The sequence below is a fragment of the Dermacentor albipictus genome, chromosome 4 (assembly GCF_038994185.2).
Source record: "Dermacentor albipictus isolate Rhodes 1998 colony chromosome 4, USDA_Dalb.pri_finalv2, whole genome shotgun sequence".
Taxonomy (NCBI): Eukaryota; Metazoa; Arthropoda; class Arachnida; order Ixodida; family Ixodidae; genus Dermacentor; species Dermacentor albipictus.
Window position 1 is genome coordinate 42,802,230 of NC_091824.1, and position 12,671 is coordinate 42,814,900.

General features: G+C 47.3%; 1 protein-coding gene across 1 annotated transcript; it reads right to left on the reverse strand.

Annotated features, from left to right (window-relative positions):
* Window positions 1-9,530: 9,530 nt before the first annotated feature.
* Window positions 9,531-12,445, reverse strand: LOC135907137 (uncharacterized). Its single transcript, XM_065438789.2, has one exon. It carries the CDS (start codon window positions 11,805-11,807, stop codon window positions 11,154-11,156), a length of 654 nt encoding a protein of 217 aa, XP_065294861.1. The 5' UTR covers window positions 11,808-12,445; the 3' UTR covers window positions 9,531-11,153.
* Window positions 12,446-12,671: the final 226 nt, after the last annotated feature.

Below are 12,671 nucleotides of genomic sequence, written 5' to 3' on the forward strand. Positions count from 1 at the left end.
TTGGTACCCTTAGTTACTAAGCAAGGCAATATCATCAGCTAATCGCAAGTTACTAAGGTATTCTCCGTTAACTCTTATCCCCAATTCTTCCAAATCCAGGTCTCTGAATACCTCCTGTAAACACGCTGTGAATAGCATTGGAGAGATCGTATCTCCCTGCCTGACGCCTTTCTTTATTGGGTTTTGTTGCTTTCTTTATGGAGGACTACGGTGGCTGTGGAGCCGCTATAGATATTTTTCAGTATTTTTACATATGGCTCGTCTACACCCTGATTCCGTAATGCCTCCATGACTGCTGAGGTTTCGACAGAATCAAATGCTTTCTCGTAATCAATGAAAGCTATATATAACGGTTGGTTGTATTCCGCACATTTCTCTATCACCTGATTGATAGTGTGAATATGATCTATTGTTGAGTAGCCTTTACGGAATCCTGCCTGGTCCTTTGCTTGACAGAAGTCTAAGGTGTTCCTGATTCTATTTGCGATTACCTTAGTAAATAGTTTGTAGGCAATGGACAGTAAGCTGATCGGTCTATAATTTTTCAAGTCTTTGGCGTCCCCTTTCTTATGGATTAGGATTATGTTAGCGTTTTTCCAAGATTCCGGTACGCTCGACGTTATGAGGCATTGCGTATACAGGGTGGCCAGTTTCTCTAGAACAATCTGCCCACCATCCTTCAGTAAATCTGCTGTTACCTGATCCTCCCCAGCTGCCTTCCCCCTTTGCTTATCTGCCAAGGCTTTCTTTACTTCTTCCGGCGTTACCTGTGGGATTTCGAATTCCTCTACACTATTTCCTCTTTCATTATTGTCGTGGATGGCACTGGTACTGTATAAATCTCTATAGAACTCCTCAGCCACTTGTACTATCTCATCCATATTAGTAATGATATTGCCGGCTATGTCTCTTAACGCATACATCTGATTCTTGCCTATTCCTAGTTTCTTCTTCACTGCTTTTAGGCTGCCTCCGTTCCTGACAGCATGTTCTATTCTATCCATATAACACTTCCTTATGTCAGCTGTCTTACGCTTGCTGATTAACCTCGAAAGTTTTGCCAGTTCTATTATAGCTGTAGGACTTCCATACATTCGCGTTTCTTAATCAGATCTTTCGTTTCCTGCGATAGCTTACTGGTATCCTGTCTAACGGAGTTACCACCGACTTGTATTGCACACTCCATAGTGATGCCCATAAGATTGTCGTTCATTGCTTCAACACTAAGGTTCTATTCCTGAGTTAAAGCCGAATACCTGTTCTGCAGGTTGATCCGGAATTCCTCTATTTTCCCTCTTACCGCTAACTCATTGATTGGCTTCTTATGTACCAGTTTCTTCCGTTCCCTCTTCAAGTCTAGGCTAATTCGAGTTCTTACCATCCTATGGTCACTGCAGCGCACCTTCCCGAGCACATCCACATCTTGTATGATGCCCGGGTTAGCGCAGAGTATGAAGTCTATTTCATTTCTAGTCTCGCCATTTGGGCTCCTCCACGTCCACCTACGGCTATCCCACTTGCGGAAGAAAGTATTAATTATCCGCATAATATTCTGTTCTGCAAACTCTACGAATAACTCTCCCCTGCTATTCCTAGACCCTATGCCATATTCCCCGACTGACTTGTTTCCGGCCTGCTTCTTGCCTACCCTGGCATTGAAGTCGCCCATCAGTGTAGTGTATTTTGTTTTGACTTTACCCTTCGCCGATTCCACGTCTACGAGTACAGGACGCTTACGTGAATGTCTTAGAAAATATCAACAGCGGTTCCCCAGCTACCTTAATTCCCCAAGAGAAAACTATAAAAATACCTATAAAGAAAGCGGTCCGACAAGGAGGCACAATCTCTCTAATGCTATTCACTGCGTGCTTGGAAGAAGTATTCACGCTATTAAACTGGGAAGAATTAGGAATGAGGATCAACGCCGAATATTGCAGCAACCTTCGGTTTGCAGATGACATTGTCTTGTTCAGTAACAGAGGAGACGAGTTACAACAAATGATTGAGGACCTTAACGGAGAGAGTAAGCACGGGGCTGAAGATTAGTATGCACAAGACAAAGAAAACGATGAATAGCCGGGCATGGGAACAAGAGGTAAAGATTGCCAGTCAGCCTGTAGAGTTTGTGAATAAGTACGTTTCCTAGGTAAATTACTCACAGGGAATCTTGATCATGAGAAGAAAATTTAGAGAAGAATACAAATGGGTTTGAGCGCATACGACAGACATTGTCAACTCCTGACTGGAATCTTGCTATTATCATTGAAAAAAAAGGTGTGCAATATATGCATTTCACCGGTGCTGACATACGGGGCTGAAACATGGAGACTGACAAAGAAGCTTGAGAACAAGTTAAGGACCGCTTAAATATTGATGGAACAAAGAATGTTAGGCGTAACGTTAAGAAACAGAAATAGCGGTTTTGATCAGAGAGCTAACGAAGATAGCCGTTATTCTAATTGACCTTAAGAGAATGAAAATAGAGCTTGGCAGGTCATGTAATGCGTAGGTTAGGTAATCGGGTGGACAATTAGGTTTATAGAATGGGTACCATGAGAAGGGACGCGCCGTCGAGGACGGCAGAAGACTATAGGTGGGGTGATTAAATTAAGAAATGCGCAGGCGCTAGTTGGAATCGGTTTGCGCAGGACAAGGGTAATTGGAGATTGCAGGGAGAGGCCTTCGTCCCCCAGCAGGGGACATATTATAGGCTGCTTGCTTTGCTTGCTTGCTTTGCTTGCTTTGCTTTGCTTGCTTGCTTTGCTTGCTTTGCTTTGCTTGCTTTGCTTGCTTTGATTGCTTTGATTGCTTGATTTGCTTTGCTTTGCTTGCTTTGCTTGCTTCGCTTGCTTTGCTTTGCTTCGCTTTGCTTTGCTTTGCTTGCCTTGCTTTGCTTGCCCTGCTTTGCTTGCCTTGCTTTGCGTTGCTTCCTTGCTTTGCTTTGCTTTGCTTTGCTTTGCTTGCCTTGCTTTGCTTTCCTTGCTTGCTTGTGGTGGTGGTGGTGATGGTGACAAAATCACAGCTGTACAATTTTATCTCGTTGTAAATCTATAAGTCAGTATCACGCGTTCAGTGCTACGTGCTGACACAAGGAGAAATCGTGCCTCTACGACAAACACGTACACGTCAGATTTCATCACGATGAAGCTGCACATTCTTGCGTTTTTCACCACTATTTTTAACCATCGCGCTGTACCTTCTCACCGAAATAATGAGTGCTGCTGTCTTTTCATATAAGTAAATTTTATACATTTACCGAGCAAGTGTATTACAATCAACTTATGACGTGTATGTGCACCAAGTTGTCATAAGCGCAAGGACACCATAGACACCGCTCGAGAAACTCGAAGGAGAGATATCTTCTTTTCGTTAGACAAAATATTCGTTACGTCAAAGCGCCTGGCTGAGTACATGAGTACTCTTAACTCAGGAGGGGCCTCGGCTGGAGTACAGAAGGGGCAGCTTGAGGCACGTGACACGTCAATTTTTTCACATTTCTTATAGCGGTCGTGGCGTGCAGGCGGATGACTTTCAGGGAATTTATTCAATCAAACAATCAGCATAGCGTTCATTTTCTAGGCATGGTAAACATATAAGCGGGGCGCGTTCTCAGAATTACAGATTAACTACCGCTCCTCTAGCGTTTTTCGATTCTGACGAGCCTACTGTACTGCATCGCGGTCACGCGCAGGACCGAATGGTCACGTTCAGAGAAATCATCCTCCGCTACCGCAGAGAGCGGTTACGCTACCCTCCAGCACGCAAAACACTGACTAAATCTCAATTCACCACTTGGGGACTACTTCAGACGCGAACTTTCCCAAACCCCGTGCTAAACAACCGCATTTATCCCGATACATGCTCCCCACTCTGCAAAGCGTGCAAGGCCCGCGCTGACCACGATCTCATTATCTGGCAATGCCCCAAAGCCTCACCCACCAACACCTACCGGGCTAACGCTACACGCATCATAACTACGGCCACGCAGTGGCAGACTTTGCTGCTCAGTGTGCACCCATAACAGCAGCTCTGGGCCGTCCGGATGGCCGAGGAAGCTGCCAGAAAGCAAGAATTGGCCACAATCTCAGGAAAGCGGGGACTGGGGGTTAGTGTCGAACTTCCGCCACCCCTAGACCTCATCAACTAAACAATAAAGTTTTATCTCTCTCTAACAAGTTTATGCAGCAGCAACCACCGTGCTGTCACGGGGGTTTTTTGTTGTTATTTTGCGTTAGGTCTGAAGCAGCACTGTGGTGCTGTTTTGGAGCAATCACTTTCGGAGATCCTTTCAGATCTCACGCGACTAACGCCCGACGCGTTCGGCGTGTGTTGACGGGTGACAACGTACCTGGCACTGTGTGTCACAGTGAGGGTGCTTGGCATTGCGCTAGGAGCGCTGTAGTGCGTAGACGCTTACGCGCGAGCGGCATTAGTCACGCTAAATGTCGCGATAGTGCAAGTGTCTCAATATGCTCACCCAAGAATGCCACCACAACTGTTATTAACACCGAAAGGGGTGACAAGAACAGTACGTCAGTGCCAGGTTACACATACTATAACATGATGGCTGGTTTTGAACAAGCAAGCAATCGGCGAAACAGGCGCCTACACAAGGGCAGAAGTGGACAGGGTACCGTTCGAGTCCATCTTAAAGCGAAGCTTTCTTTGCCTCTTCTCCCGACTTTCAGGGCGTTGCTGCTGTGACGGCCTTGTTGCGCGTGCCGCTGGGTTTGTCGCTACACCACCAGATGGCGCTCGTCTCCGCGCATCCCGGCCGGCGCCGCCGTGGCAGCGTTTCACAGTTTGTGCATATGCACGTGCTGCGCTTGCTTTCATGTGCGACAAAAATGCAGGCTGTGGAGCTGTCGTGCTGGGCTGTGACAGTGTAAATATTACAATCGCCCATAGTCTGAAGACAGCGCTTTAAGCTGGCGTCCCAACTGCTTGCTGGCCACATATGCAGAAGGAGCATGTAAACACGCGCCAGCAAAATGGCTCCATAGCGCGCACCCAGCGTCGAAGACACCCAAGCCCGAAAAAAGCGTCGCGCGGAATAGGAGCGTCTTCGCTACGAAGCCAAACGTGTTGCAGACCGCGAATGTATGTGTGTACAATTTTTACATACAATGATAATAGTTAATAGAATTACGTACAACCCCATAATTCAATTAAAGTTTCACATTTATGCCACGATGCGATTTGCCATGTGCGGCAATGATTACGTTCAACCATCTCACAGATTAGGAACAATGACGGTCAACAACGCCTCAAGCAAACACGTCTCCCTGTATTTTTTGTGGACTACGCAGACAAACAGCAGTGGTGCACGCAAAGCAGCGTTTCACAACTCACCACTCTCATATTGGACTAAACGCTGAAGAAATCACACCTGCACCGCCAACAACACCGCAAATTATCGTCAATCAAAGCAAATAGCGCAAAAAGCTTCGCATACGCCATTCCCACCGCGCGTGGGATCGGCATTGTTTTTTTCTTTCTCTCTCTCTCTTCTGTCCAAAAAGCTTTGCACGTGCGCATCCTTTGTCTGTATCTGTGTGCTCGCGTATGTGCGTGTGCGTGGAAATTTTCATAACATGCGCACTCGGGCTTACACTAGCAACATTTTAAGGAAACTGTGAAAACGCGTACATTAGACTTTACCATGTTTAGATTTCACCGAAGCCAAAGTTCATTCTCTGTTTCTCACATTGTCAAAGCGATGTCTTACAAGAATTAAATTCTGTGGTATTACGCGCCAAAGCCACGATCTGATTATGAGGCGCGCCTGCAGTGGGGGAGTTCTAATTGTAACTTTGACTGCTCAGGGTTCTTCATGTGCACCTAAGGCCCAAACAATGAAACGTTCCTTTCCTTCGAGCGCTTCCTAACCTTACGTGAGGCCTCCTTAGAGCGAAGGACCGATGGAGGAAGCAAGCATACTCTGAAAGCTCCCTTCACCCGTCCTCACGTAGAGAGCGGTTGCCGCCACGCCTGGGTTCAAGATTATCTCTTAAAAGCTTTAGGCGAACACCTGAACACCACCATTCAATAAAAAAGGTTGTATCGTCGCACAATCTTTAAGTTGATGAGCTAATATAGAGAAGCGTGGACGCTTTTTTCTAATTTTGTTTAGTAAACCTAAAGAAGTAGCGCATTACAGTGCAAAACTTGATGTGCTCCAGCAACGCTGGCACGACAGCGTCTTGCAACGCCTAGCAACGCCTAGCAATGCTTTCATGCCGCACGCGTGACTGAAACGAACATGCCTGGCAAGACGTATACCGTGCTCGCGCTTCTCCGCAGGTGGGCGACAGTGCGCATGCGCAAGCGAATGCCACGTGGTTAAGCAGTGAGGTGAAGCGCTCGTTCAGGGCCAGGAGCGGCGTAAGGACGCATGAAGGTAGCTTTGGAGCTACCTTACGCTGAGGAAGCACCAAGGAAGCCTTCACCGAGGGCCCCTCAGTAAGGAAGCTTTCAGAGTGACATAAGGTAGCGTCACCGCAATGAAGGCTTCCTTAGTGAGGTAAAGGAAGATTTCATTGTTTGGCTGCTTATGCTGAGGAAGTACCAAGGAAGCCTTCACCGAGGGCGCCTCAGTTAGGAAGCTTTCAAAGTGACATAAGGTGGCCTCACCGCAATGAAGGCTTCCTTACTGAGGAAAGGAGGGTTTCATTGTTTGGCCCTTAGTCTAAGTAACACGAACGTTTTTCTGCATTTCGTCCCCGTCGCAATGCAGCCGCTATGGTTGGGATCGACCCCACGACCTCTAGCTTAGCGCCGCGACGCATTAGCCATTAAGATAGCGCTGGAACTCCTGTGACAAACTTCTCGTCCTTGGTTTGTCAACTTGAACATTTCAGTTTCTTCAAGGTCGCATGCCAGGACACCTAGCGCTTCGTCCATCTCGTACAGTGGCAACACCCCTGCGAGGTACATTCGGAGTTCACAACAGCCGAAGCTGCTTTCAATGTAGGTGCCTTTAGGTCTCAAAAAAACTAAATTATGGGGTTTTACGTGCCAAAATCACTTTCTGATTATGAGGCACGCCGTAGTGGAGGACTTCGGAGATTTCGACCACCTGGGGTTCTTTAACATGCACTTAAATCTAAGTACACGGGTGTTTTAGCATTTCGCCCCCATCGAAATGCGACCGCCGTGGCCGGGATTCGATACCGCGACCTCGTGCTCAGCAGCCCAACACCATAGCCACTGAGCAAGCACGGACGGTTAGGTGCCTTTAAGTCAGTTCCAGAGAAGGTTTTCTCGATCATTCGGAAAATAGCACAGGTATATAGGAAAGAGACACGAAATAAAGGAGATAGGCAGGATAACTTAAACACGAACGGTAAACATGTATCGTTTGCTACCCTACAGTGAGTAGAGAGGAGGTAAAAATATGAGAGAATCAAGAGAGAGAGAAAGTGAGAGAGATCACAGACACGAAAATCACGTCCGGGCACGATCACCGCACACGACAACCGCACGCGATCAAAGTACGATATCACGAGCGGCACAGTAAACATCAATTAGGGCTTAAGCTGAAGGGAATCGAGTAGCGCAGAAACCGGGACATACACAGCGCTGAATAACAACCAGTCTCTATTGCATATCAAGTGCAATATGTAGAAAAATATCTGCCCATAAAGCACAAACACCAATTCATCCCAGGCCGCGTATCTCCCCAGGCTATCACACTTGCGATAAGTGGAGTAATTCCCACCAGTGCAGAGATACAGAGGGCACGTTAGCACATGAATCACCGTGTTGGTATGCGTTAAACGTTTCCCTGATCTCACGTGCACGTGTATTTTTGTATTGTTGCTTTTTTATTTAATTCTTGGTTTTTACGTGCCAAAACCACGAGATGGATATCAGGCACGCCATATAGTGGTGGTGGACTCCCGGTTAATTTCGACCACCTGGGGTCCTTTAATGCGCACCCAACGCAGACGAGCGATTTTTGCATTTCGCCCCCATCGAAATGCGGCCGCCGCGCCGCGGCTAGGATTCGATCCCACGACCTCGGGCTCAGCATCGCAACGCCAAAGCCACTATATATGCCAGCGGCTGCACTTTGCTCCAAAGAGGGTGCAGTTTTCAAGAGTGCGGTTAACAACCACGCTGTTTTTTTTTTGCGATACTTTACTCGATAACTTCCAACTTGAATCCTTAAGCAAGCGTGCTCCCGTAAACGATGATTAATGCATCGACCAAGTTGCCCCATGCAACAGCACCCTTGCGAAATGGGTACCTTATGGACAGCTATGCACGGGCATATTACAAAGCATTTCATATATGTCTTCTATATAGTCACATTCTTTTTTCTCTTTTTTTTTCTAACCTTCTTTGTTTACTCTGCGGCAAGGGGGTGAAAAGTTTACTGCGTGCTTTGTCCAACCAAGCTCAGCAAACTCCTTCAAAGCTAAATCCGTCTGCGCGCATTTGCCGTGCTTAAATTTGTAGTACCTACAACAGCACAGAAAACGAGTAAGCGTTGTAGGCGTAATTTCGCTTATAAGAAAAGCTTTCATTAAAGCGAAGCTTTCTCGGCCACTTCTCCCCGATTTGGTGTTCGTTTCTGTTCCTAACCGAGACTTGCTCATGCGGGCGCATACGCTGCGCCTTTTCAGCGCTTTTCACTCTCGTCGGTATCTAATCCCTCTCGGGGCACTGAGGCGCTTGACCGAAGGTTATGCGCTACATGTGTTCTTAGTTCGTTCGAGAGAGTCAGTGTATGCGCAGAGTATCAAGTGATTTAAACATGCCGAAATCGTCAGCATGGGATCTTTCGGCAGTAGCAGGAGCAGTTATGTTTCGCAAATCACTGGAAATACAGATACTCTAAACTACTAAGCCAATCAGAAAAAGGTACTTGAGGTCACCAGATATGTATGCAAAACCTCCTTTCTCTCAAGTGTAAATGGTTTCCCCCTTGTAAGATCCAGAAGAACTGCAGAACAAGAAAAAAAAAACATTCCGGTACCGCGGATACATAGTAACCTCCAGAAAAAGAAGCCACCGCATTGATTGTACATATCATCTGTTGTGCTTTAATGAACTGTTCTCCAAAATTAAGAAAGCTTTGCTTAAAGAGCCAAACATCAAGGATGTGGTCCAATTTTTGTCAGAGTTTCGACCGCACGGAGCAGACAGTATGAGAAATGTTGAGGCATACAAATAACGCAGCTGACGGCCATTGACGTTTGACCAAAGCTGACTAAGACGAGTGCTTAACTCATTTTCCCTGTAACACGTGTATCACGGTAACCTTCATCAAATTTAACATTTTCACATTTAAGGGGAATATTTACGTACGGAACTCCTATTTAAGTATACATAAGAGCGGAGAAGTCGTTTAGATTGACATGTACTGTATTGGATTTGATGGTTTTGCAAGTCTCAATCCACCGACTGCCATGGTCAGAATATTTTTCCCTATTTAAACCGCCCATATTTTTATCTTTATAATTGCTGAAAATCGCAAAATATAAAGAATCCTGCGTCATCGAACTAACTCTGTAACAAAGAAGAAAGAAGAAACAATAACTTTATTACGTAAACTGTACCTCTTGAAGCACTAAGAATGGACAAAACTGACGTATCATGTACCACTTTGAAATATTCCACTCATTTATACGTATAACTTCTGTAAAATCATAGTAGACAGCGTAAAAATTTTACGTAAGCTGCAGATGTGTATATTCATATTCTGTCAACTCGTTTATCTATTTCAAGTCATCGAACAGATGCAGTTTACATAAATGTTGGCCTTTTTCTTTTTCTTTTTTTAAGAGTTACGTATTTGTAAGGGTATCGTCAATTTTGGTACATAAATCCCTAACTCAAAAGTCTGCATCCAGCCGTCGATAGGGTCCAGCTTTTCGACTTGGATGCAAGCAATCTTATTCGAAACTTTTCACCTGCTCTCTAACAGTACAATTTCTGGTCTTTACGCGCATAGCAAGTTGGCAATCCGAGTCGCCATCGAACTAAAGCTTTCTATAAGGGTGCTACTCATGCTCGTCTTGATGTTTGTTTCTCATGTCTAATGGTAACACCGATCTGATTAAAAAATAATTACAACAGACTACAGCAATTACATGGAAACTATTAAGAGGACGCCACTCATGTCATTCACATTTTAATAATGGTTCATAGCAATAATCTATAAATTGCTCTATAAGCTTTATTACAAGCAACTTTACCTTCACGCTTACAGAAAAAATGACAAAAATGGCAAATCATGCAGGGTTGCTGAGATTATTCAAATCGGTTGCATAGTTACAAGCTCTAAATCTGGAAAATGCGCAGTATTGTGAAGGTTATAGTGATAACCTTTAGACAAAATAAGAATGCTTGAAAGCCCTGCTTACTCGTTAAAGCTCTAAAGTGCAACGGATGCAATTGCAGACCCACTACACAGCTAAGAGCCACGGTTGGGCTGTAAGCTTTTGACGACGGGTGTACGTGTCTGTCTGCAGCGACAGAGTGCTACTTGGCGCCGGTCTCTGCGCGACTAAAAGAAAACGAACAACTTTGCTTTGTTTGCAGAAAAGATAACCATTGTGCACTGCAGATAAGCGACGCCCTAAAAAAAAGAAAGAGTACAGCGAGCGCTGGCCTTTTACGTAGCATGACTAGATAAGAAAATTTCACTCAAATTTCAAATACGGAGCAAGATCGCAGCAGCACAACCTTGGCAGTGATTTTCACGTATGACCGTTCCTACAGTAATCGTGTTCGCGGTGATGTTATACAACCAACAGCTCATTCACACGCTATGCGACAAAGCTAAATGGGAGCGGAAAGTCCTCGGGCATCACGTTGCTAAGTTGGCTTTGATGGGACGGCTCTAAGCTAACCCTCTTAGAGTAATGAATCGCGGTGAAGCGAGGCGCGTACACTCGCAAGAACATACGCGTAATGTATACGTGCATCTACACATTGTGGAGACGGGCCGTTGTCGATTACCAAACGTCGATGAAGGCAGCGTCTTGACGCAATGATCGGGCCACCGTCGAGCATCCACAGTGCACGTGTGCCCACCATAGATAGGACGGATGGTAACGTGACACTCCCAACCGTCGACGAGCACGCACGAAACTTCGCCAGTGCGGCACTGAAATCAACGACGCGCCATAATGCGAGTCTCGTCAGCGCGGAGAGTTGTTGTTGACGACGTCCACGTTTATGACGACCATGCCCTTAGTCACCGGGTCCGGCACGGGCACGGAACAGTGTTCGGGAATGGGCACCGGTGCCCCGGCGGTGCGGCTCTGCTTGAGGTGGGCCTCGAGCGCCTTCCTGGACCACTTGCCGAGCGCCTCGCTGGCGAGCCGGTCCCACTCGAGGCAGGAGAAAGACGGCACCACCAGGTGTCCGCAGTTGAAGCACTGCTTTCGCACAACCCTGGGGACCCCGAGCCTGCCCAGGTCGAAGAACACCTCGACGCCGTCGTCCGTCCAGCGATGCTCGCAGCGCCGACAGTGCATCTGAGCGCGCCCCACGGCCGAGGCGAGCTTGGCCCTCGCCAGGAGACTGTTGCGGGACCATCGAATCCTCTGGTAGCTCTTGGCACTGCTGCCGCCGCTGACGACCCCGTTGCAGAGGACGCCATTGGCTCCTGCGCCGAGCAGGGAGCTGGACGCGGCGATGGACTTCTGGACTGAGTCCCTCACGGCTTTGGACACCTCGGGCTTGGGAGGCTGCTGCTGCGTCGTCGCTTTCTTCTCGCACTGAGGGAGCGAGCCGTTCGCCGTCGCGCTGGGCTGGTCGACGACGCTCGTCGAACTTCCGGAGGCACCCATGGGCAGACGCGCTCCTCAGCCGAGTCTCGCCGTGCCTCTTGCACCGGGTCGCCCTCCACCGCCGCGCACGCGAAGCGAGTCCCGTAACGAAGCACGTCGAGCCCGACGTGTTGCTCGGCTGCGCGGGCGCGAGCTATCAGCGACCGTCGCCCTCTCGCAATCGGACCCTCTCACAGCGATAAGCAGCCGCAACGGTACATAGATGTCTGCCGATGTGTGCCCAGTGTACACTATGAGACTCCATGAGCAAACGGGGAAGTTCTGAATATTTATGCAGCTTGTTTAAACAGACTGCGGTACTTGGCGAAGCGGACCGACGAGCACACATTATAATAGTGCCGCCCTCTCTCATTCTTCTCTTTTTCCCGCTGAATTAAAAGCGAGTAGTCTGGAGTGTAGACATGAGTGCTTGAAGGAGTGCGGGCAAATGAATGTGAAGCTGCGTTTACACAGCAGCGCACCGTGTGATGACTCGGACGCTTTCAGCCTCGACACTGACGCTGCGTGAGTCTTTCTCACAGGCCGTTAAGCACCGTCACGCGCGCGGCAGTACAAATGGGCGGCAGAGTTTGGTTACTCGGAAGGGTTTGGTTGTGAGCTAGTTGGTACGGATCATTCATATTTAAAACAGCGCCAAAAAAAAAAGGAAACACGGACAAGGGAGGACACAGGACAAGCGCTCACTGCCAACAACACCTTTATTGAAGCCTGCGCAAATTTATACAATTCGCAACGGGCATAAAGAGAGTGAAAGAAGGGGGAAGGTGAGTCATTGTCGGTCAACTCCTGCTGCGCATGTGTCAGTAACATTAAACAATATAAAAGTAACCATAAAAGGGTGGACACAGGCCAAACTGATTAACT

Excerpts from the sequence above, each read along its gene's own strand:
- LOC135907137 (XM_065438789.2), bottom strand. The coding sequence starts at position 11,807 with ATGGGTGCCTCCGGAAGTTCGACGAGCGTCGTCGACCAGCCCAGCGCG.